The 25,807-nt window shown below is 36.4% G+C and overlaps 1 protein-coding gene across 29 annotated transcripts in view; it reads left to right on the top strand.

Annotated features, from left to right (window-relative positions):
- Positions 1-25,807, top strand: part of DCUN1D4 (defective in cullin neddylation 1 domain containing 4) — a 41,756-nt gene that overhangs the window by 2,670 nt on the left and 13,279 nt on the right. For 8 of the 29 annotated variants that reach the window (XM_071743561.1, XM_071743573.1, XM_071743556.1 and 5 more), the window contains exons 2-5: positions 7,714-7,784; positions 8,762-8,801; positions 15,966-16,080; positions 24,821-24,912. In XM_071743561.1, coding sequence (XP_071599662.1) covers positions 7,714-7,784; positions 8,762-8,801; positions 15,966-16,080; positions 24,821-24,912 — 318 coding nt within the window. Of the gene's footprint in view, positions 1-7,713; positions 7,785-8,761; positions 8,802-9,620; positions 9,717-12,423; positions 12,593-14,652; positions 14,685-15,965; positions 16,081-24,820; positions 24,913-25,807 lie in introns of those variants that run through there. The other 21 variants (XM_071743558.1, XM_071743554.1, XM_071743569.1 and 18 more) reach the window with 6 other exon arrangements.

Below are 25,807 nucleotides of genomic sequence, written 5' to 3'. Positions count from 1 at the left end.
CTAACTTCCTTATCTGTAGCTACTTAGTTTTTTTATCCTTACTGATTTAAGTGCTTGAAGCAAGAAGTGTTCGCAGCAGATTTTTACACATACAGGAGATGGCTTATGATTGTTTTTTGATAGAACATTTCTTTTGAGCCTTCTTTTTGACCCTTCTTAAGCTTATTTGTATCTTATGGTATAAGCATGGATACATTTTTGCTCAGTGTCTATTTTACTTATGAAACTGAATATTCACCTTTCACATTATATGAGAAACATAAACTTTCCATTTTTCTGTTGCAAACATTTAAAGTTTCTTTCAGATCCAGTAACTGTAGATGGAAATGTTTTGTTTGTGCAAGGCCATGCGATGAATTACATGCAAGTAAACAATCTTCCTCTCACTGCTTCTCCTCGTTTGTTTGTATCAGGATGAGATTTCATTTGTGTAATGTCAGCACTTCATTTAAATTTGTTTTTGAGTAGTTATTGTGCTAACTTACTAATTCTGTATTTTCTTCACTTTTTCCCCCTTCCCTTTGCAGATACTGAAAAGAAAGACTATGATTTTTTTTTCCAAAGCATGATTTCCTAGTTTTATTGGTGTCTTCAAGCAGAAGAGGAAAACTTGCTTAGTTTGTCTGTTCCTAGCACTAGAAGTACAGTATATCCTATGAAAATATACAACTCTGGTGTCCAATTTAAATATAGCACATTTAACACTCTTCTGCAATAAGTAATTTCTACTGACAAGGGCTTCAAGCTAAACCCTGGTTTTAAATGTGCCTTTTTTCTTACACTGCATTTTTCTTACACTGTTAGTTAAGTTGTTGTATCCAAAAATTGGAGATCTTAAGTTAAACAGAATTTCTGCTTTTGACTTATAAAGAGGTAGAAAAAACTACCAGTTTGGTGGTTTATATATATACAGATATATATATATCTGTATATATATATCTGTGTGTGTTTATATGTATAGTTAGAGCTGCAAGGCTTTAGCTTGCCCTTAGGAACCAGCTGATGTGACACATGCTCTCTGTCACTGGATGCAGATGTGTGGCTGCCTGGACTTCGGGGCTCTACTGCAGCTGCCCATGAGCTGTAGGTTACTGCTCCCCATGCTCTGCTGGTGAAATGATTTGTAGGAGCACTCTCTGATCCACTCAGGCAAATGTATCTGCGTTAGCTCTTGCCACTTCAATTGTTGAAACTGACAGGGTTGTGGGGTTTGGGGTTTTTTATGTGTGAAGTGGATTAGGAAATTTGCCCATGACCTGGCAGAGGTCTGTGAGGTCTGTAACTTGGCAGAGAGGAAAAAGTGAACAGCTGGGGCAGTAATGCTTCTGCCTGGTGTAGCTGTTACAGGCTGCTGCAGATTCATTGTGATGTACACCAGATCTGCATGGTGCTGGATACCCTAGTAGTGAGGGCTTGACAGGGTTGCATTTCTGCTGAATTAGCTGTAGCATGAGATACAAAGTTTTTATTAGCTTTGTGCCCTTTGTGGGATGACAGATGACACCTAATCTGGCATGAAGTTTAGGGTAGTGCTGGCAAGCAACATCGGTCACAGCAGCCGATGATGCAAAGCTAACTTACTGACACTTCTTCGAATTTGATGGCAGAGCAAGAGTTAGACTGGATGAAGACTTTGCATCAGATGTATGTAAAATTGATGCTCTATTAAATGTTTTGTAGCTCAGTTTCTTGCATTCTTAAATTGTAAACTGAAAGAATGTCTGCTAGCAGTCTGAGTAACATGGAATCACTGAAATGCTGTTTGATTTGGTAATACATGCTTTAGAAACAGATTTAAATTAGTTCTAATTATCCACTGCTTTTACTTGTTCTTTTCCAACTGTGGCTGGTCACTTCAGCTCTATTTTGTTCTGTCAGGAATTTCCACTAGGAATACTTATCAAATACATTTAGTAGGTGCACAGCAGTATTTGCAGCAACAAAACCAAATACATTTTGCATCAGAAGTATGCTTAGTGTTAGGTCTTTTCTGTAAAAAAGCCAAAACACCCAACCAAGACCACCACCCCCTAAAAAATCCCTAAAGCCCCATGAGTCAATGTGAAGGGTCTTTATCCTAAATGTTAGTCTAGCATATGTTAGCATAGCTTTTACTTTTATCAGAGTCGAGGTAAGTGGAAATGCATTCAAACTAAAGTAACAGTTACACAACTTTTGCACTGCCTGAATCGGTCTGAAATTCTCAATGAACTTCACACTGCAGTAGCCCTTTTTGTAAACAAGCCTTCAGATCAGGATACTTATTAAATACCTAGGTAGAATAAGGATTTGTTCCTATGGGGGAAAAATTACTAATTAATTATTGTTTGGGTTTTTTTTTATTGTTTGCTTGGTGTTGTTTTTGTTGTGGGGTTTTAATTGGGTTTTTGTGGTTTCTTTTTTTTGTTGTTGTTGTTGTAAAACAGCATAAATCACACTGTTTTGCTTGAGAACTTCTTAGCTTGTTGTGTTTGTAACATGTAGACTAATTTGCTGCTTTGGCTTTGAGTACCACTGGTGTCAGCAGGAGGTAGCTCTGAGCTGGGTGAGGCTCTGTGCTTAGTGCAGGAGAAGCATCCTGCATGCACCATGGCTTTAGCTCCAATGGCTGCATCCTCTCGCTCCTCAAGCTGGGATGGATCATCCCGCTTCTCTTGCCAGTCAGTTGCATGTCCTTACTGTTCAGGTTGGAATTATTTAGTGTTTTCCTTGCTTTCTGAATCATGCCCTATATTCAACCCCACCAAATCAAGGGGGACCCTACTTTTGAAGCCTGTTGTCTGCCTCTCTGCCTGCATGCTGGCTCTCCCCTCGCAGGCTGGGAGGGGAGGTCTCTTCTGCAGGCCACCTCTGCTAATGGGAGTCACTGCATGTGCCAATGCAGCTGCAGACACGTTGGAAATTAATTCTTAATCCTGTCTTTGACAGGAATGCAGAATCATCTCCTAGCTGCTCTCTACTGCAGCTTGGGAATCTCAGGTTTTAGGTGTGTTGTGATGTTTTTGTGTAAATGAAGATAGAACTGATGCATGTTTTTATTTGGGTTTGTGGATTTAGAAATGAATATATCAATTCTGCTTCCTGAATATAAGGAAAAGCTCTCATGAAATGTCAGTTTGAGATCTGAACTTCTGAGTTCATTAATCAATATAAACTGTTAGGATAATTCTGGACGTAGACTATAAGCATGAAATGGTGTAGTTCACAGAAAATTAAATGATTCTTCTTTTGAATAAGTACAGTTTATTTAAAATTAATTATGAAGACTGTATTTTGAACTGTTATTTCCAGGACTACTGCAAGGTTTCTTTAGTCTGTTACTGGAAGTTAAGGAAATCAAATAAAAACAGAACACTCCATTTTAATTTTTAGGAATGAGACTGTCTAGTATATGTTTTCTGTCTTTTTTTTTTTTTTTTCTGAGAAGGTTACAGAAAGTTACCCATGGTGTTTGTACTGAATCAGATATGTCTTCACAGTGACTATTTCCACACTTAACTTTTTAATTCTGAGTTTTATCTATAGCATTTATGTGACATTTCTGTCCAGGGAAAATGTTTTTAGACTTTCTGTTATTGTGAAATTTTGTGTAGGTTTTCTGTTTACTCTGAAAAATAATCTAGAAGCCTTTAAAGGAAACTTGGAGTCAGCTGCTGATCTGATTTTGTACTACTGTTAATTTTTTACTAGGTTTTAGTAGATTGTAGTGCACCCTGTAGATGTTTTTTGTCCAAGCTTTAGAGTAATAATTTTGGTAGCAGGGACTAAGTTAAAGATTGTGTTCAGGCAGGTACACGTCTGAGTGGGAGTAGGCACATAGGCGGAAATTTTTTTTTGTCTTATTAGATATTAATTTGTGATTTTATTTTGAGTCATTTGGCGATATATTGTTTCCCCCAGTAAAAAATTGCACTTGACCTTAATTTTTTTTTTTTCATTTCAGTTAGGAAAGTATTGAAGTTCAGTTCTGCTATATAATTTGCTTATATTTAAGATATATGGAGTATTTTTGCTCACTGTATTTCATGTTTGTCTTGGGAAGGGTTGGGGGGGGTTTAAAACAATTCTTATCTAGTTTGTTATGGAAGTGAGCCCAGCTGCTGGGTTTTTTGCCTCTCCGTAACTGTCGAGTCCATAGCATAAACCTTAACCTATAATATTTCAAAGTTATTTTTAAACTGTTTGCTTTTTACTTTTAAATTCTATATGATCAAGGCTAATTGACTAACCCAGATTTTAACATTCAATTTTAAGTGTTAAACTGCAGACAAGGTTTTGATTCTGTGGTATTAGGTTGGCTCTGGCATTTCTTTCCTTTCTGGATTTTGGGCTTGCAGTTATTTTACTCAGGTGTGGTTTTTTGTTTTTTTGTTTTTTTTGTTTTTCTTTTGTCTTTACATTCTGAATTATTGTAAAGTATTTATTATAATTTGGAATGTCCATTGCTTCAATCTTTGCTAAAGATAAGGGACCATCTACAGGAAAAATAATTTTGTCAACAAAATACACACACTTGTGTGACGTACATTTCTTAAAGCCTTGAAGAACATTGCCACACATCTCAGTATTAATGAAGCAAGCAGATTTCCTTCTTCTGATCCCAGGCTGATAAACTTTGTGATACTGTGCTATAAACTATTTCTTTCTGCGGGGAAAATAACCCAAATCTTTTCCGACCAGTTCGTATGCTTTCAAACTGTTGTACTCAGGTGGAAAACAGCTGTCACAGCTTGGATGCTGGGAAAGCAAGTGTGGGAATTCAGGAGGTAGAGGGAGAGTGCTTGCTTCTGAGGAGTACAGCTGGCTGTTGAATCACTTGATTGTCATGTTGCCTATACCATTGTCCCTATGCTGATTTTCAAGATTGTATTACTTGAGCATGGGAAGTACCACTTTTTAAAAATTATTATTTTTTTTTTTTCCCCAAAAGCCATTGTTTTCAAAACATACCTTCTCAATGGCATATGATACTCAGTGTAACTTCCTTGCAATCTAGATACAGCAGACACTGTGACCTGCTCTCAAGGTGGCCTGAGCTGTGATTAAACTTCCCCAGTGCAGGAAGGACAGGGATCTCTTAGAGCAAGTCCATAAAATGGCCACAAAGATGATCAGAGACCTGGAGACAGGCTGAGACAGTCGGGGTTGTTCAGCCAGGAGAAGAAAAGGCTCTGGGAAGGAGACCTTACAGCAGCCTTCCAGAATCTATAGGGGGCTACAGAAAAGCTGGGGAGGGACTTTTTACAAGGACATGCAGTGATAGGACAAGGGGTAATGGCTTTAAACTGGAAGATGGTAGATTCAGGTAAGACATTAGGAAGAAATTCTTGTATGAGGGTTCTGAGACACTAGAACTGTGGATGCCTCCTGCTTGGAAGTGTTCAAGGTCAGGTTGGATCAGGCTTTGAGCAGAGTGGTCTGGTGGGAGGTGTCTCACTGCAGGGGAGCTGGAAGTGGTTATCTTCAAGGTCCATTCCAACCCAAGTCCTTCTAAGATTCTGTAATTAATTTGTGGCTGCTAGTGTTTGCTTTTATAAGCGTTACTGTAGAAGAAGCCTGGTTTTGATTTTGGGCAATATCCCTACTTTGTATACTTCCCCTGTTGAAGAGAGGAAAGATTCTGGTTTATCTGTATGAGTACAAAGGACCTGTCTTTTTGAAACTAAGGTGTGATGGTTGTTGTAGAAGAGTTGTAAAATATACTTGTGTAACCCCTCTGAGCCCATCATGATTATGTAACCTGTTTTTGAAGTAACAGCTTAAAATGTGTTTTGAAGTGCCCAGAATTGTTTAATTTTGAAGGTGATACCTAATTTATATAAAATCCCAATATAAAAATAATTTTTTCTATTTTTTTAAGAGTACAGTCTAAAACTAGTAATCGTTTAGAATAAAATGTTGGCTTGGTGTTTATAGATTGTTACCTCACTTCTTTCTCTAAAGACTCATTGGTGTTTAGGCTGAGCAACAAGGGAAATTTTAAAACTCATATTCGTGAAAGCCTAGTCTGGTCTGACAGTTAACAAAATGACTCGTACCTTTTAATCTTGCCTTTTATTGAAGGTTGGCTAATAAACTCATTTTTTTGCAGAATGGTTCTGCTTAATATTGCTTGACTAGCTAAGATGGAACTTTATTGAGCACTTAATGCAGGCAAAAATCTATCACCTTGTTCAAGATGCAAAATCTTCCTATCAGATCTTGGTTAAAAGATTTATATTGTCTTTCACTTCATATTGATAGGTATATCTAAAGTTGGAAGTTCTGTCTTTGGTACTTCTGACTTAGAGAAATTTGTATTTCTGTGGTGGTGGATTGATGACAGCATTAAATAGGTAGCAATTAATGATGATACTGATAATGAATGATACTCTCTAGCTAATATAATAAATGAAATATACCTTAAATGAAAGGAAGATTTCTTTTTTTTTATTATTCACTGTGACTAGAGAATTCTATAACCCTGTGTAAAAAGTACACTTGGAGCAGGCAGTTCCTTCAGATCCACTTCTAAACTTCACAGCTTTGTGGTTCACTGGCTTGGGGATCTCCTATTTAATGGTGACTTCTGTTGAATACTACGTTCTGGGTCATCTGAAGTGTATTTTGTGAACATTTATTTGAAATGCTTGGGATGGAAACGTGGGAATTATGTTTTTGACCTTACTTGCATTTTGGGCAAAGTCACAGTGTCTCACAGTAGAAATGCTTTAATGCATTAACTGGGCAGTGACACTTGGCACGTACAGTTTTTCATATATGGAACAATTTTGCTTGGAATACATCACTTGATATATCGTAAGTCTCTAATTAGAGTGTTCCTATGCATGAATTCTAGTGGGGTAGCCAAGTTACTTTTAGTTTAAATAGGAATACTGTCAAATAGTTGGCTGTCTTTGATCCCTGTCAGTTGTTTTGTGTCCAGCTCTTGAGATTCGTGTTGGTTTGCATGTGCCCTGGCTGGATCACAGTTGATCTTTTTTGCAATGTAATTACTTTCCAATTTTGTCCTCAACACATTTCTAGTAAAAATGGGAGTTTCAAAAGAATGGAGAAAAATTAGTTTGTGGGTTTTTTGCAATTGAAGCAAACACAAGTGTTTTATTTTTGAAGCATGGAAGCAAAGTTAACGTTTATGGTATGGGGCTTTTCTTACGAAGTGTTGGCTTTGGTCTTAACAGCTGCTTTGCTGTGAATTTTGGTTCATTATACAAAAGACATGTTTCAGCTGTGTAAGTGTATTCCAGTCACTTAGTTTTGCAAGAAAATTAGGATAAAAACAAGGTGTGTGTATTAATAAAATTATCTTTTTTAAAAGTTAGCATGTTTAGTAATGCTTTTATGTTACATGGTACTTAGATTAGTTTTGGAATAGATAGAACTGAAGGACTGAGTAGTGTAGAAATTATAATGTGACTTTAAAAAAAAATTTTTAATATAATTTTGCATTTAGCTATGGTTCCATTTTGCTGAGAGTCATCCATGCCTGAAGGAAAATGCATATGTAGGATATCTTTTTGCAGATTTCACTTACCGATTCCACTCATCATAAGTGTTCCATAAGTGTTGCATCCATAAGATGCTCCATAAGTGTTGAGATGGCTTTTATTTTATAGTCACGTGATGATTTTATTAAACAACGAGAACATACAAAGATCTCTGCTGCTACAGCTGGAAACCAGGGAATTTAAAACTTCTTTTTTTCCCCTCTAGATTTTCAACTGAATTCTCACCTATCAACACTGGCAAATATTCACAAGATTTACCACACCCTCAATAGGCTGGTAATGACTTACCATTTTCTCTCAGCAGAATAGTTAGGGCTTTAGTCCAGAATGTTTTGTGATTTAAATAATAAAATGATTATTTTAAAAAAACCTATTGCTGCCTTTTTGTCTGAGAGGCAGTTGGCTTTGAGTCAGTGAAGAGATAAGCAGTAATATCAAAAGGTGAAAGATGATACTCCTGGGGGTCAGGGTATAGTCTGAGCACATGGGATGAGCACATCTACAGAAACATGTTATTTCTGTAGAACAGAATTCCTAGATCCTTGATGGTAATCATCATCATTATCTGATGTCTCTTATGGAAACATCTCTCTTATGTCTCTCTCTTATGTCTTTTATGTCTCTTATGGAAAACATACTGATGGAGCAAACTATCCCCTTATAACCATGCAAAAAGTGAAACAAGATTTGAAAAAAAACTGGCCCTGCTTGTTTACATTTTTTAAATTGCTACCATAGCTGGAAATGCTGACATAGCTTCTATTTGTACACAGCAAATTTAGTAGAAAAGATATTGCTTAAAAAAGGGGCAAACTCATTGCCAATATTTCAGTTGTTTTTTAATCCATTTTCATTAGAACACTTCTGTATTTATCCTTAAGCAAAGTGGTAAATTGTAAAATAGTTCGTCTAATGCTGCATTTAATAATGGAGTTGTTCAATACAACAGTGCAAAATTCCTCTTACAGTGAATAGTTATTTCCACTCTTGAAACATATTTTGATATATTTTTGATAAAAGGAAGGCAAAAATATTTTTCAAATTATATAAACATGATCCTTGACCTTTCTAGATACATTTGCAAGGGTAACTTCTTCGATCAATATCAACTGAAAGCATAAGGGTTTTGCAGTCTTAGCTGTATGTTTCTTAAGGAATTAAAATGAATATTAATATAAAATAAAGGTTAAAGACATTCCTGAATAATGAAGTTCACTGTCTTGTTAAACTGTATCATTCTTCCTCTTTTGCAGAATCTGACAGAAGACGTTGGTCAAGACGATCACCAGACAGGTATTTAATAGGGGTGTAATAGAATGAAGCAATTTAGATGTGCTTCATCTAAGAAGACATTGACATCACTGAAGATTATATTTTAGAATGTTAAAGGAGTTTTAGAAAACAAGTACCAGGAATTTTTTAAGTTTCTTTCAAAGCAGATACTCATGCTTTTAATTTATTAAGTTGTGGAGGCCTCTTGCAGTTTTAATCAGTATCTGACATTTTACCATTTCTTAGTGTAAATACTTTAAAAGTCTTAATGAGAAATTTCTCTCACTCCTTGGAATCAACCCATTAGACTAGCAGAATATCCATGTTACTTACAGTGTTTTGACTCTTGAAAGATTGTTAGTGAGAACAAAGTTAGAAGCAAGACCTCTTGGGGTTATTGTAATGCCTGTGACCGAGTTTAAATGCTGTGCTCCAAACAAGTCAGGTGTTTTCTTGGGTGGTTTTGATGAAGGTTGTTTCTGTGTCTTGTGCAGATTTTCAGTTGTCTAAGGGCTATGTATTAGCCCAAACCTGCTCTTGTTCAGTAAAATGTCATTATTTCTCAAGGCATGCATCTTGGTGCCTGTTACTAGCTTGCTGCCATTCTTGATTCATCAGCATTTGTGCTTTGTGACTTGACATCTTGTAGCATTTGTTATCTCATTTTGACGTTATTACTTATGAGCTAGTGTCTTCCTTGATTTCTTTTTCTTCCTTCCTTTCTGTGTTTTAGGTATGATACCTAAGGAGGAAGGAAAAATAATTTACTGGCTTCAAGCCCTGATCTCAGCAGAACTGTTCTTTAAACTGACCATATCTATTCTACCATCTGTCTCAAAGTTCTTCCCTATCCTGAGGTGCTGGCTATGTTTGCTGATGTTACCTTGAGCATTTCAGAAAGTGGAGAGAGCTGTCAGCTCTTCCTGGAGATTTCTGGTACACATTTTTAGTCTAAAGCAGTGAGTAGAGATGCATGAGATTGCATTGTTTGGGATTGGACAGAGGTCACTTAGTGGTTATGTACACTTTTCCATACTGTGACAGGTGACTTTGTTTCATGGTTGAACTAACTTACCCTAGCCACAAAAGGCTTCTGTCAGATATTTTCCTTCAGTGTGGTTAGTCATTTAATACTTGAAATTGGCTGATCACATAAATGAAAAACCTCTGCAACAGGAAGTGGCAAGTAGGTCAAAACAGTCAAAAAGTTTTCTTACCTGTATGTTAGAAATGTTGTTCTCTTCCATTTCCTGGTGGAGACTTGGAATTTCCCCCTTTCTTATCCAGGTGATCAGACTAAACACAGATATGTATGGATTTACTGTGTGAAAGTACATTTAATGGTTTTATTTACTTATGGTTACAAAAAAGTGTTCTGAATCATTAAGGTTTCTGTCTCCAGTCAGTAAGAGTAGGTGTGCTTAAGGTATTTTGGAATTTTTCTTGTATCTTGCCTAGTGCTTCTGTAAAAAAGGTCAGTTTAAGCAATTAGCTTTAGAGCTCTAATTATCTCTTGATGGAACATTTTTGAGCATGTTACTCTTTTTGGTGGTCTGCTTTATACTGACATTGATGGTATCCTATTGCCTGCTTAGTGTTGTTTGAATTAAGCTGTTTCAAAAGCTTAAATGTGCCCATTGAATGAAGTAATGGGCAAAACCCCAGTTAAGAGTGTACATTTTTGTAATAGTTGTGAACCTTTCAAAGAACCTTTCAAAGCAGGAACAAGTATGAAAAGAGAATCAGGAGTAGAAGTTGATACTGGCAGGTTCCTCATCTTCAAATTTAATTCCAGGATTTCTTATGCTTCTGCCCTGTTCAGTCTTCTTGTAGAAAAAGATGAAACCCCAATGTTTGCATAACTTCTGGGTAGATTCAGTTTAAATATATGCTTGGTTTTCTTCATGAGGACAAATACACATGCGAGGAGCTATTTTGACTCTTGTGAACAGAGTACAGAGAAGTCTCCCTTGCCATTTCTGTATGGGGCTTGACACTTCTGAAGCATCTTGCTGGAGAGCTGTGTTTAAATCTGGAAAGAATTACTTTCGCAAACTGATTTCAATCTGCCTAACTTGGAACTTCTATTTTCCAATCTTACTGACTGCATAGTAAGGAGTGTTAGAAGTGTTAAGATGTATTAATTTTTTTTACACAATTTGTAAGAATGAATAGATACTGTGAGTTTGAGGTTCTCTGTCCAGAACTAATTTGAAGTCATGTTAATAACTGTTGCAGAGGATTCTTTGAGTGTTGCCAAACCCTTCTAAGAGATTTTTATTTTTTAGTTTAGTTTTGGTTGGTTATTTTTTTGTTTTGTGTTTGTTTTTTGGTTTTTTTACATTCTGAATCAAGCTTTATCCTTCAAGATTACTGTTCAGTGTGGGATGATTTAATAAATATTATTTCTGAGCTAGCAACAAGCATACTGAACATCTAAATTACCTTAAGTAAATCATATTTTTCCTAAATATTAGCCAGATCTCTTTTCTGGAACTAAATCTTAAATATCTAAAAGCTAGATGGTGGCAGTTTTAAAATTCCTTTAGTGATTTGGGAGGTAAGGTGGACCTTGCTTCAAAATTCCAGTCGTCTGTAATGATTACAGTCTCATAAAATGTTAGCATTCAGCATGCATATATATCTGAAAAATAAAGTAGGCTGTAAATGTGTCATGGGCCTTTACCTTTTCAGCTGTTTGTAGGAGCTAGAAAAGCAGGCAATTCAGATTCTGTAAACATTTTATTTTTCTTCTAATGTGTATATAACTTGGAAAACTCTCTCTCTAGAATTTGAAATACTAGTTGTTTTTATTCATACCTACAAATCTAGCAGCTTGTTAATAGCTAAAAGTCATGATTTGGCTATTAAATTGTGAATTACTTACCTATCCAGACTAAAATGTCTTTAAATGTGCAGTAGCTGTTGGCAGTTTGTATGTTTTAAAGAACAAAGTAATATTTTCAACAAAAACAAGTCTTCATTGCTGTTCTTGTACCTTGTAGGGGGAAAAAATTACTTTTGCCTCTGCTAGTTTTTTGTTTATTAGAGAAGAAAACCCTCTTGAGTCCAAAGCAATTCTGTAGTGTGGAATTCAAGATAGAGAAGATTATATTTTTTTTTTCACAACAAGATTGCAAGTTGTTTGATGTTTTGATGAGTATCTTAGCTTTCTCATCTTGCATCTGAAAAATGATGGTAGTTAACTGTGCTTGTGGTGGTCTTGTTACATCATTAAGTGAGCAGCTGTATCTTTCCAATTGCTTCAGCATTCTCAGTTTCTAATTATTTTTCCTTTGAAACATCCCTTTACTTCAGCATCAGAAGAGCAGAATTACTCACAGGCATTATCTAGAGAGATGGTGAAAATTACATGTCTGTAAATCACTTCTGTAGGGACACAGCGTGTAGAATTCTTATTTATTGACCTCAGCTTTTTTGTTTGTTTGTTTGTTCTGGTTTTGTTGCTATTCTAGGAGTGTCCCTAGGAGTGTCTAGGAGTGGTTATTATCTTCCCTGTTGTTTTAAATTTCTTAGGGTGAATTTTAGCTCTTGAGCTGATATTTCCCTTTGGTAGCTTTGTCTCCTGCAAATAGGGGAGTACTGAATAGAACGTTTGGCAAACAACATTTATACTCGGCAGGCTTTTGGCTGATGGTGGTCTGCTCAGCAGCCATTTGGAGGCTCTACCTTGCAAATGCTAGCTTCAAGTGTCAAAAAAACAGTGAGAACTAGGAGGGTTCTGCCAGTCTCGAGTTGAGACCCAGGAGTAAGAAAATTTGAAGATAATCACATCAGAGAAGCGGTACTTGGTAAGTAAAGTTCCTGTCAAACTTTGCATGAAGTCAGAGGGAGCTGCATGTTGATGAACAGACTTGTGAGGAGTGAAATTAGTTATGAAAGGCTAGACCTTGAAGTTACATTTAAAATAAGAAAGCTCTGCGTAGCAAAGGTGAATATTTATGCCACTTAGTGAGCTATAGTGTAAAATAAGAAATCTCAAGAATTTAAACAGAAAACCCCAAACTTGACAGGTTTCAGCTTTAGATAGAAATATAAGATACAAATACTGTACTACCTAAACTTCCAGATTTTATTACAGGGACATTTTAATCCCCCTCCAACTTCAATACACTGATTCTAGTAACAAAAAGAAGTATTTTTAAAGTAGTATTTTTGTATTGTGGTTTTTTTTTTTTTTAGTTCAGCAGTTAAGACATAGTGAAAACTTGGTCTGGCCTTAGTTGTTAAGATGTTAAATTTCTGAAAGTATGTACAATAGTTTGTCTGCCTGGTGTCTGTGTGTGCTTGTGTGTGAGAAGGTGTATGTGGGTATTTAATAGCCACTTACCAATTTCTGAGCTCTCTCTTTTTTTCCCGTTTCTGTCAGTGTGAGAGCTGCAACTAGATACATTCAAACCAAGAAAGGGCACAAGTTGTTCTTATGATTAATTGGAGAAATTGGGTTATGGTGAATTCTTTTCAAGCTTAAGCCTTTAAAACAACTTCAGTGAGCTCCTTAAATTAAGTCCTGTCCTTTAATGAAGAAAAGATGTCAAGCAGGAAATCTTGTGTTAATTTCTTTGGTTTGTATGGGGTTGCAGATCCAAAATTACTTTCCTGTTCTATAACCATTTAAGTTTTACTTTTATTTACTTTAATCTTTTGCTATGCTTCTATTTTCACAGCAGCCTTGCATATTTCTTTTCCCAATGAAAAAAATAGCCAAAACATACCCTGTGTGTGGGGTTGTCATTTTTTCTTGCATTTTAGCAGCATCCAATGCCTTTGGCCATCATAAATAGACTTGCTTTTTGTTAATAGAAAGGCGTTTATAAAACAAATTGCTCTCAAAGCAGTGAGGTAGCTAAAGGTTGCACTTAAGTACACACATATTTTCCAAAACAAGTTGTTCATTAGCACATGTTTTAATTTATTGAATTTAATATGTGTCTGAGTCTGTTGGCTGTCTCTAGCCGTATGTCAGGTTCTGGTGTTATTTTAATTGTTTTTAGTTTGTATGGGTTTTTGTTTATAGTTTGTATAGGTTTTCACAAAATACTTGCTGGCAGTCATTAGAAACTTGGTCTAAAAAGCTATAAAACATCACGCTTTGAATAACTTAGGGAAATATAGTTTTGGGGTATCATGAATTTATAGGCATAATCAGATGGAACAAATGACATTTAGCAGGTTGGCTTCTTCAGTGTTTTTAATGTAGTAGAATGCATTGGATGTACTGTGAGTTTCTGATGGTCTCGGCTTACCTGTTTCAAATATATCTGATATTGGTGTAAAGATAAATATTGTTGTTAATTTCCTTTTGTAAGGTATTCTGGATAGTGTTTCTAGAATTATATTCTGACACAGCTATTTTTTTTTTTTTCCATGTGGTAGTAATTTATGAAGTGTAGTGTTTGGAAGTTTTTTATAACTAGTTATTACAATTTGAATTTACAATGCTCTTAAAACTTTCTTTCTAGAAGATAGTGTAGGTATGGCCAGACTTTCCTGGGAGGATGCTGGGGTAGACAAGCTTCAGGGTTAAAAAAAAAAAAAAAAATTATAAAAAATATATATAAGAGGAATTTTTGAGTTGGAGAGAGTATTTATTAAACTAGAGAGATTATTTTTTTCCTAATAGAAATGAATATAAAGGTAAGACCGAAGAAGTCATACTAAGTGGAAAAGCTTTATTAGTTGGAACAAATTAGTTTTTCTTCATGTGAAACTTAGCTTGAACATCTTACCTAATACTAGAAAAATTCATACTTCCATATGCATAATAGTTTCAGTGCATGTTTGTAATAAAGTACATGTAGCAAAGCCTGTGAGGCTGTAAGGTTCCTTACATGTGTTTCTCCTATAACAGGAGAGAGGCTTTCACAGATACGAAGAATAGGTAAGCAAAAGATTGCTGTTAGTATGTGGTGGGAGTTGGGCCTCTGATTTCAGCCTGCTCACGTGGTATAAAAAAATAGTAAAAGTTTTATTGCTTGCTTCTGTCCTGTGATTTTAAATAGAAAATTTTGTGGGCATCTTAATAAAGCATAGCTAAACTTGGATGCTGTTGAAGCTGAGAGAAGGCAGCTTAGGCATTGGAGTTCTTCATGTTTTCTTGCAAGTTTCTTTGGCATTGCTTTATGTCTGGATTTTTACACCTCACCTCTTTCTTGCTGTCCTTTTAAAATTCTCTGCATAACACTTAGAGCTTTGATAGCTCTTTTAGCTGCTCTTACACACACTTTCCTCAGGTGTCCTTGTGGTCTTCAGTATATGAAAGTAGGACAAAATTCTGCTTGGAGTGCTAGCCTACTGTTTTCATGAGACAGCAAAGGCAATTTAACAGCTTGCTGTGGTCAGAAGGGCTGGTCCTGCACTTTTTCTAGTGCTAATGAACAGAAAGTTGTTATTCTTTTTTTCCTGGGTTAATTATCTACAGGTTTGGTGAGCTGGATTTGCACACTGAAGAGTCACTAGAGACAGAGGAGAATGTAGTTGAGAGAAGGGGAGGGAAAGACAGTCACTTGATTGGCATCAGTGTCTTGAATTGGCTGTTTCCTGCTTAGGGACCTTAATTCCTTGAGAGCTACCCAGTCCAAATGATAGAGCCAGCCACTTTTTTTTTTTCCCTTAGTGTTTGCTGAATGTCTCTTACCCCACCCCCAAAACAAGAAAGAAAACAAACAGAAAACAAAGCAAAAGAACAAACAATGTTTCCTACCCCTTGCTCTCTGTATCATGAAAAACTTGGGGCTTAAAAGTAAAAAGGTTCCATTTTCTAGAGGTAGGTGCTCTAGTTTTTGAGCCACATCTCTATTTCAAAAAGTAATGAACAACTCTTGGAAGTTCTGATTTGAATAAATGACTGAAAGTAAGGATGCCCTTTTGAGGACTTAAATACTTCTTTAAGATAGTCTCAGTTCCTGCCTTTTGGTAGATTGAAGTGGCACTAGCATTAGTATACATCTTGGTGTAGTAATTTTGGCATTAACTGAAATCTGGTCATAGAACATCATATAAAAGAGAGGTGGATTTTGCTATTGAAGGGAGGCCATTTATTTTGTAATTTGTATACCCACTAATTTCTTCCCTTCCCTTTATAACATGCCTATTAGTGGACACAGTTTAACTGGTCTGCAAGAGTTTCATTTCTTGTACTGGTGTTTTTAATTCCCTCTGTAGGAAGTCTCCGGTCTTGCAGTTCATCAGACTGCTTTAGTAAAGTGATGCCTCCAAGGAAAAAGAGGAGACCTGCAGCAGGAGATGATTTATCTGCTAAGAAAAGTAGACATGATGGGTATGTCCTCTTACCATGAGCTAAGATTGGTGGAATATCTAAAGTTGAATAGCTGATATGATCGTGTTTTCAAATAGTAATGGAAATGGTAATCAAATTTGCTTGGTTTCTCGTTGTGGAACCATAGCCTGTGATTGAACTGTGGGATATTGATAATCACATCTAAGTTCACTTTGCATCTCACCTTTTTTGAGTTATAAAATAAGCTGGTAGTGAGCTTCTCCTTGCTCTATGTCAAAATAGACATAATTGTTTGTTCAAAAACAACTTCTGAGAGTTCTTTCTGTACACATGCATATGATCTGGATTGGGCATTCTTGATCTACAGTCTCTCAGAAAAGTGCATGCAGCTGTAGCCCACTCAGCTCTTACTTTAAGTCCTGCTGGTCTCTCCCTGTCATGGTGTGATTTGGTGCTGATCATGTGAGGGAAAGGTGAAGGTTGCCCAGACAAGGTGATAGTCAGTGGTGGAGCAGTGATTCAGGTGTTTCTATTAAGTTCCCTCTGAGCAGCCGAAGTGTCAAGTGGATTATAACACAAGCAGTGTATTCTTTTGGAATAGCTGTTGCATAGCTGGTGTTTCTGAAAGTGTTGGATATTCAGGGTTTGTATGTTCAGTCATTCCCCAGTCATTCAGAAACCATCAATTGTTCTCCTTGTGTGCAAGATGGTCACTATTAATATACACTAAATTCAGTCGTTTTGGGAATACAGGACTGTACGCTTCTGAATGATAGGTACAGGACTCTCTTGTCATGTATATAGCCAGAAAGTTTGCCACTGCATCAGCCAGTAGAATTTGAGCTCTGTTAAGCTCATATACCTGTGACTCAGAAAACCTATGCTTCCATAACAGGTATCTTCAGGAAGGTAAAAAGATGTATTTCTTTCCCAACTCTCAGCCTGAAAGCAGGTTTGCTGCTTTACTTTTTATTTTCTAGCATGAGTAAGGAAAATGCTGGTAGCCAAATTAAGCCTCTAGTTATGCTTCTGTAACTCCATTGTGTTTAATAGGGTTGCACAACTGTAGCTGCTCTGGAATTTATTAAATGATCTGTTGATGCAGAAGAAGAGAGAGATTTCAATCCTCCCTTTCATTGCTTTGCATATGTAACATTAGCAAGAACAGAGAAGCAGAACATGTTCTCAATATTTTTGTTGCTTTTTTGAGATAACAAAGTATGAAAACTAAATATTTGATAGTGGACAACTTACTCAAAGATATGCATAAAATACAGAAATTAAAAAAGGACAGAATCCTTCTAGGCTCAAAGCAAAGAGTTTTGCGAAATTTAACTCTGCTTCCCTTTGCCAAGAGCCTGATGATAAAGCAAAGCAACCCAACCCCCCTAGAAAGTAAGGTGTGTTTAAGTAAGGTAGACTGATTTATGTAACTCAAATAAGAAAATCACAAGAAATTTATTTTGTAGTGTATCACTACAGCGTATATGTCATAACTTTAGGAGCTTTTTGAAAGCATAATTTGAAGGATGGATCTAGTCTTCCTTCTACTGCCTTGTAAGGCCTTATTAAAAGGAAGACCTTAGCCTGCTTTTAGAAGTGGAGGTGAAACCAGATCTGCCAGTCACGGGCCACAGGGGAATATCTTCCTCTGATGTGGTTCCAATTTTTATCTGCTTTCTTTCTTGTAGAGGATTTTGGGCTTTCTCTTTTTCCCATTGTATACATTTTTTTGTTTTGGTTTTCAAGAAAAGAGTTTTTATTTCATCATAACTGGCAGTAGGAAGCTATTGGCTGAACATTCAGCTCAGTGTTGAAGATCTATTTTCTTTCAAAGAGTGATTTTTTTTTTTTTTTTTTTTTTTTTTTTTCCCAAATCTGGCTTATGCCCCTGTAACCTTCTGTGAATGATTTGGACAAAGAGCAAGCTGTCTCCTTCCATGCTTGTTCTTGAGGCAGAGTTCATGCTTGTCTTTGGAGGTCAGACATCTCAGTTTGTCAAGCAGAAATCAGACTGAAGCTGGGAACCTCTACAGCAGTGTGCTGTAGCAGGCCTAGGTATTTATGAAGCCATTTCCTCTTACATTTTATGCAGAGAATGCTGTATTCAATAAAACCAGTTTGGATAGTGCAGTGACAGCTTATGGAATGTAAGGACTTCTAGACCCTGTTCTTTACTGTTGCTTCTGTTTTAGAGGCAGACTTCCTAGAAGCTGCACACTTGTAACTAGTAGCCTTCAAGGCACATAAGCCCATGTGGATTCTGTATTAAGCCAAAAAAGCTAGTTGGTGTCTGTTCTTGAATGTCTACTTTCAGTGAAGAACTACCAAGTGTGCTCTTCAGAAAAGACTATTTCCTAATAGAAATATGTCACTTCAAGGGCCTATGTAATAATGTAAGTTTTCTGTATTCTCATGACACATGCCCCAGAAGTGGCAGATGTATAGGGGAAATATTAATGAATAGGTTCAGTAATTGTGAGTCTTCCATTTGCTTTCAGTGTGATATGTTAGGTAACAGTCTGAAGATTATCAAAGGTCATTAGTGGTGTTGAGACCAAATGTTCATGTTTCCTCCTGGTTTGTTCGTACAGGGGAATTAATTTTTTTAATTCTTGTCTGGATAGTGTTGTTGGATGATGTTTTCAGTCTTCAGTATTTATGGTGTATTCCTGTAATTTCTCCCAACTGTGATACTGAGGTATTTTTGAGATAGGTATTCTTTTCAGAAAGTTTGTTTCAGAAGTGCTTTGTGGTGAAAGGGATTATTTCTAAAGACAAACACATCTGATACCAGGGAGCTTGTAATAGCCCTCCCCTTGGGTTCCAGGCTGTTAGGGATACAGCTTCATCTTGGGAAAGATTAGTGGAATAATGACAATGCCTATTGAGGAAAAACATTTATAGGAACAAATCTAGTTGTTTGTGAAGTTATTTGGAAATGCTTATCTCATGCATAGATTGGTTAGGGAAAGCAAAGATTCCAGGCATGGGATTTAGCATCCCACCCTTTTATAACAAGAACTTGACTTCTGTTAATTGATGTTTATGACATCACCTTGAACCATAAATGCAGTGTTCTTATACCAGATTATGTGTAATGAAAATAACTTGGTGTATTAATTTACGAATTACAGTAAGATTTATCCTGTCTTAAAGAACAACTATTGGAAGTGACCAGTTCAGTGCACACTCATGAGAACATAATAACTTGAAGACTCAGTTTGCATTTTTGTGTCAATGCCAGTCTTGACTTTATTGTACTGACAAATTTTATAGCATAGGGTGTTCTGAAATTGCAGTTAAAAATACCTTTTCTGTACATTGCTTTTCCAGCATTGTATTAAGGGTCTTTAGGAAAGGTAGGCAAGTTTCATGTCAAGATACTTGCTAGGTAATAACGTACTCCTCACTTTACACAATCTCTAGCCAAATACTGGCTTTTTCCATAGGGAAAAATGAGCTGCATAGCTTAATATCTTCTTTCTGGTAGTCTCATTTAAAAAAATAATTCTACTTATTCCAGAATCAAGCTAATGGCAAAAATCTTACAACTAAGGATATTTATCTGCTTCCCTGAAAATTATGTTTTCAAGCAACTAGATTCAAGTCTAATTTATCCTGGATATGTGTATGGACCACGTAAGGGCCAATTGACAGGAAAAATAGATTTTATTTATTGAGTTATAAGCTCCATATTCTATAGTGGAAAAATGTAAATTTTAAAGACACAGTCAGCACACTGTTATTAACATGTGGAAATAAAATGGGAGTGTACTAACCTTGGAAGTTTATAAAAACCGTTAGTTTTGGGTTTTTTTGTTTGTTGGTGTTTTTTTTTTTTTTTCTTGGTGTTGTGGGGTTTTTTGTTTTTGTTTGTTTGTTTGTTTTCTTTTTGTTCTGTTGTTTATAGCCAGCCTGTGTTACCAACTTTTATAGCTGTCTAGACCTTATTCCTCCAGGTTGAGATTTTCAAGTACACACAGGTGTCATTTTCCATATTTTGTACACCTTTTCAGTACACCCTTCAGAAGAAGCCTTAACTGGACACGTGACTCTCACTATGTATGCTGCCACACATACTCCTCTTTAAGTAAGCCTGATGAAATTCAAAACATAAGTTTAAAAGTTTAGAGATGATTGTAAGTCATTAAATAGGGAGAGATAAGATATATTCATCCATAAAACTTAGCAGTCTGTTAACCTGAGTGTTGCTTTAGACAGTCTTTGTGGCTTGCAAGTCATAGAACATCTTTCTTTCCCCCTCACTTGTTTCTACTACAGTATTTATAGAACTATTGCTAAAATCAGAATTATGAGTGAATAGGTAAGGCTTTAAAAATATTTTCATTGTGCTGCACTGCATTCTGGAGCCACAAAGCTCTGTGGTAGGCAGAGCTCTAACAGCTTCCAGTACAGCTGAAGCACGCTCAGGGCAGTAGATACCCAAATTTGAGGAATGCAGTAGATTGAAGAGCATTGCCATGTTTCTTTTGCTGGCAGTGGTCATGTACTCTTATGATGACTTTCCTGAGCACCCTGTAATACCTGGATGGAGTTTTCATGCTTTTGCTTCCCCACCAAATCAGTTACAAATGGAAGAAAATGATCTGGAAAAGATGCAGATGATGGTGTATTTAAAGAAACATGAAAGGCCTAGGTGCTTAGGATTTTCTAGTTAGTTTGTTTACATCTACCTATAGCAGCACTTCCAGTTACAAACTACATTGTCTCATATTTATTGGAGAATATTACAGTTCTTTCTTGTTAAATGGCTGTTAGATAATGAAAAAGCTAATGCTCCTTAAAGGGGTATTGGTTGTAATATAAGGGTCTTTCAAGTATACTGTCACTGTCCTGACCATGTCAGTGGCTTGCTAAACTAATAAAAACAAACATTTTTCAAGTGGACATTTTTCTGAGTCATTCTTCCTGGATGTGTGTCTCATCTGAGAGACAATTACATACACTTTGCCCATATTCTTTTCTATGCCAATGTAGGCAGCATTTCAGGGTTCAGAAATAGAAGGGTAATTTTAAATGCAAAGGCTTAGAACTTGCTGCTGTCCATCAGTGACAGCTATAGCAAACATTCTGAGGAAAAAGTTCTGCACACACCTTTTGAGCTTATGTGATGAAGAAAGCACCCTTTAGCAATCCTGTTCCATGTTTCAGTGTCAGCATTCTCTGACAGAGGCACACATTATGGTACCAGAAGAAGCAGGTATACTCATTGGCCCTTTCTTTATGGAAGGTGTGTGGAGTTTTAATTTTTTCCCTTTTTAAAATTTCTTTGTTCTCTTCAGACTCTGGGCAGTATGTTCTTTTACTTCTCTTTGACTGAAACTCTGCAGGTTCCTCTTACAGACCATCAGTGCACAAAAAAGTTGTCAGACTTGAATTGTGTTGTTCCATTTATTTGAAGGTGGTGGTGGTCATATTGAGGAAGCAGAGAGCTGTTGAGGCTTGCTGTTTGAAAGTGAGATCTGTCCAGTAGATGCTTGGTACTCCCAAAGAATTTGGGTATCTACCCTGTGGACTCTGGCAGTTTGTGTTTGTGTAGCAAGAAACACTGTCCTTAGAAAAGACCTGAGGCAAATCATCTTGCAGTGTGTACTGAGAAATTCCCAAGATGTCAATAATATTCTAAGATACAAAATGGATTCCAGACATCTGTCAAGTTCTGTTTTTCAGTTTTTGAGACAATTGAATCTGTATTAATGATAGTTTAGAGGACACAGTCCTTGAAATCACCTTTACCCTGTGCTGCCAGGTTGGGCTTGCTGTGTTAATTGAACCGTGTTGTCCTAGGCTGTAAATCTCTTGATACTTGTCTGCTTCCTTTCTTCCATCTCCCTGCTCATCCTGCTTCAGCAAGCAGTTCACAGATTCTTTTGCTAGTAAAACTAGATGGTTTGTCTAGGCTGGGGGGAGAAATTCATTTGGTGTTTGGACTATATAGGGAGAACATGCTTCCTTCATCTTTAAGTATAAGGTATCTCTAACACCAGGTCTGCATTGGTGTTATCTTGATTCTGTTGTAGTCCTTTTCAAGTGATTCTTGTCTTGCAGAATATGTGATCAGCTATTAGTTTCTTTTAGGTTGAGAAAAGGCATCTAAGATTCATCCAGCCATTTTTGTCCCATGGTTTTAGATTTCTGGCTATCCATAGTCTGTTTTCATTACCAATGTGATACAATGTCACCTGAACTTTTAATGAATGTAAGTCTAATTAGCTTCTAGCAGAGACTGGGGTAGCTTAATATTATATCCTTTCTGACTTTATTTTCTGGTTTCTCAAAAATCAAATCCCAGGGCACAGGTATTGAGCTTTTTGAACAACGACAAGTTAGGTAACAGCGCATTTTGCTTGTAGTTGCTTGGCCGTGTTGGCCAATGTGGGGCACATGGGTTTACTAACTAATATTGTTCTTTTCTGCAGTTTCTGAACAGTGACCTTAGCCTTAAGAACAACAAATGACTTTCAGTCCCATGTCAGTCCTATGAAAAGTTGCTATGCATAGCATAGCAGGCTTTTTTTTTCTGTTCTCCTTTGTCATTTCTCTTACACATGCTGCTGCCTTTGGTGTCTTGGTTCAGGCTACAGCATTTAGCTCTGCTACTTGTAGGTGCGAGAATTACTTGGATGGCGTAGGGTGCTGTCAGTAACTTTGTGTGTTGAGGGTTCCTTCCCAAATCCACTGTTAAAGTACTGACAAGTTAATGTGTTGATGCACTTGGTTATCATCCCTTTGTAAGAAATGAGTGGTTTTATGATTAATGTCTGTCTTTGGGAACCACATTAGCTTTGCATGCCATAGGTCCCAGTAGTGCTCTTAAAAACTTCTTTAATAAATAGAATAGATATCTTGACTAGCTCCTGCTGCAATCAGTTTTCAACTTGGAATTCCAGTTTTTATGTCATGTTTGTTTGCTACAGAGGAGAGGATACTGAGTAATTACACATTTATCAAAGTGGCAGAATGCCTCTTTTCTTTGTTTCAAGACTTTTTGATTCTTCTGAATTCAGAGAAGCCTAAAAATATTGGCTGAGTCTTTCATGATCACAGCTCATTTTGCAAGTATGTTATCAAACTTAAGAAAAAGAAATATTCTTTAAAATAAAAATTGTTTCAGCTCTTGACTTACATTGTCTTAGTTGTTTGCTTAGCGGGCAGTGCTGTCAGCCTGTTCCTTTGCATCTGCAGTCAAGCTTACACAAAGTAGATAACTCAGAACTGTTTTCAAGATGAAAATGAAAAAACACCTCATAAATTGTGAATATATGAATATATGTGTTTCTGAGACCTGAAGAGTTACCATTTTGCAGTATGTTGCAGAGCAGTTTGTTTCAATACAGCACTACATTTTTTTTTGTCCATCCTGAGGTTTCTTAAGACGCATTTGTCTTCCAATTAGTGATTTATAATTTTCCTCTGACTAGTATTACTTTTCTAATGGTGGTTGTTTTAAAGGAACTATGACAATTAATGTGATGTAGTTCTTTGAATTGCCATCAGAGTAATCTGTGGGCTTCTTCATAACTTAGAGCCAAGCTAGGTGGAGGATAGTGGGATTAGTGTACTCCAAGCTCATTAACTACAGAAATCTTTTATGTATCTTTCTAGAAGGACAAAATTGTGATGAAATCGACTCCAAATTAATTTAATCAGAATTCTCCTTGAACCAATTAATCACTTTGTTGTCCTTCCCCAGCGAGGTTTGACAATGTAAGGGGAAGGGCTGCATGCCTGGAACACTGAGAGCTGTACTTGACATACACTATAGAGGAGGTAGCCATTTGTTTCTTGTCTCTTTCCATCCTTTATGAGCCCAGGCTACTGCAGAGTGCTGGAAATAGCTCAGAGAATGCATATGCAGCAGTGAACAACTGCTTTGGACTGCTGAGTCTCTGTCCTCCAACAGACACAAATAATACTGTCTCTGTTTCAGGAAGGTCTGAACAGCATGGGTTAACTCATCAACTTCTGCTATGTCTTCCATGCTCAAGGTGTTTCAGATTCTAAATTCAGAAGATAGGTACTTTGGTGTTGCATCCTGAATGTAGTTAAAATTCCTCATGCTTCTTGTTGAAGGAGAGTGTTACCTTGCTGGTCATTTCTGGTGGGAAGGGCTGCTATGAATCTGGCTTTCTATATAACTTACTACCCCATGATGGTTGAGGTTCCTTGAGTTTCTCTTAGTGAGAACCTGTAACCTGTTCCTTGTGGTTCTGTGTTACCAGCTTACTGGCTTTAGAATAATATAAGTGGGGGTCATTTCTATTTTGCCTTTATGCCTTTTGTAGGATTTTTTTTAGGAAGCAAAAAGAGTATGTGCAATTCTGTTTAGTTAATAGTTCAAAGTGCATGAGGTATGTGTGTACCTGCATGTAGGACCTGTGTTGACTGTGACATGGAATTACTCTGGTTTTAGGCCTACAGCAAAGTTGCATCCTGTCAGTTGATTGTCATAACTAATACTGTGCACATCTTAATTTATCTTACACAAAGCAGTTTGGGGTTGAATTTGAAGTACTCTGTATTTGTTGTAAGGAAAGTTGATGTACCTAGATGAAGATTGTGAATCAGTAGAAGTTTGACAGACTGAGCAAATGCAGTATTTAAGTTCAGTGATTCTTCCTCTGCTAAGCAGTGTCTCAAAAGACTGGATATGAGGACAGTTAAGGAAGAATGCTGCTTATAGTGACTGTTGACTAGAAGATTGCTATTAAAAACTTGATTAATTACTTGTTTCTCTCTTTTTTTTTTTTTAAAGTATGTATAGAAAATATGATTCGACTAGAATAAAAGCAGAAGAAGAAGTCTTTTCAAGTAAGAGGTGCTTAGAATGGTTCTATGAATATGCAGGTAAGGGTGAAATTCAAATTTCTTCCTAATAACAATCTACATTGGAATATAAAAAGTATTTAATTGAGCTCTTCCAAGACCAAATATAAAGTTTTATTTTGTTTTTAAAGTCTTAAAGAAGCTTTTTTTATGTTTTGTGTAATGTGTAACTGAAAAGTTGAAGGGTCAATTTTTTTTTTTGTCTCTTCTCTAAAAAGAATACAGAAGGTCTGTAACAAAATATTTTGGAACAGGTATTTTGCAAATCTACAGTTGAAGCAAATCTACTCTAAAATATTGTTATCTCTATGCTTTTAGAAGTTCTGTCACCTGCCATGTTAGTGCTAAACAGCACAGAATTATGCTTCAGGAGAAGTATATATTTTTATTTATTTATTTTTTAAACAAAAGGTAGGAGAGTTTGTAACATCAGTTTTGCTCTGCTGAATCTGGTGCTTATGATTTCAAGCAAAGAAGTGAATAAATCAAAACATCCCATATTAGTCTTGTCTTCACACATAGTTTTCCATCACCAAGTTATAGGGAAGGTAGATGGAATTATTCTTAACCTTATGTATGAGAACTATTTTCAGTTATTACTTCTAGGATTATTCGTTCTGATCTGCAGTCATCAAAGATGATCCTTTAGTAATGAATGACAGTGGTCATTGTATAAATTTTTTTACACATGGTTTTCTGAAGAGAACTTAAGTATGCAGAAAAATGCTCTCATGACTGTGAAGACCAAAGGAAATGTAATAGGTGATTGACAAAATCAGGTCACATCTCAGTTTTCTTACCCTGTTGCTTGTCCCTGTCTTGGATAATGTTGCTCACAGCTTGTTGTGTTTTGTCTAGCTCTTACACATAATGAAGTGTGACTTGTTCTATATTATAAAATTTTTTCTTCTAATAA

The sequence above is a fragment of the Heliangelus exortis genome, chromosome 4, assembly GCF_036169615.1.
Source record: "Heliangelus exortis chromosome 4, bHelExo1.hap1, whole genome shotgun sequence".
NCBI lineage: Eukaryota > Metazoa > Chordata > Aves > Apodiformes > Trochilidae > Heliangelus > Heliangelus exortis.
This window is presented reverse-complemented; position numbering and strand designations above follow the sequence as displayed.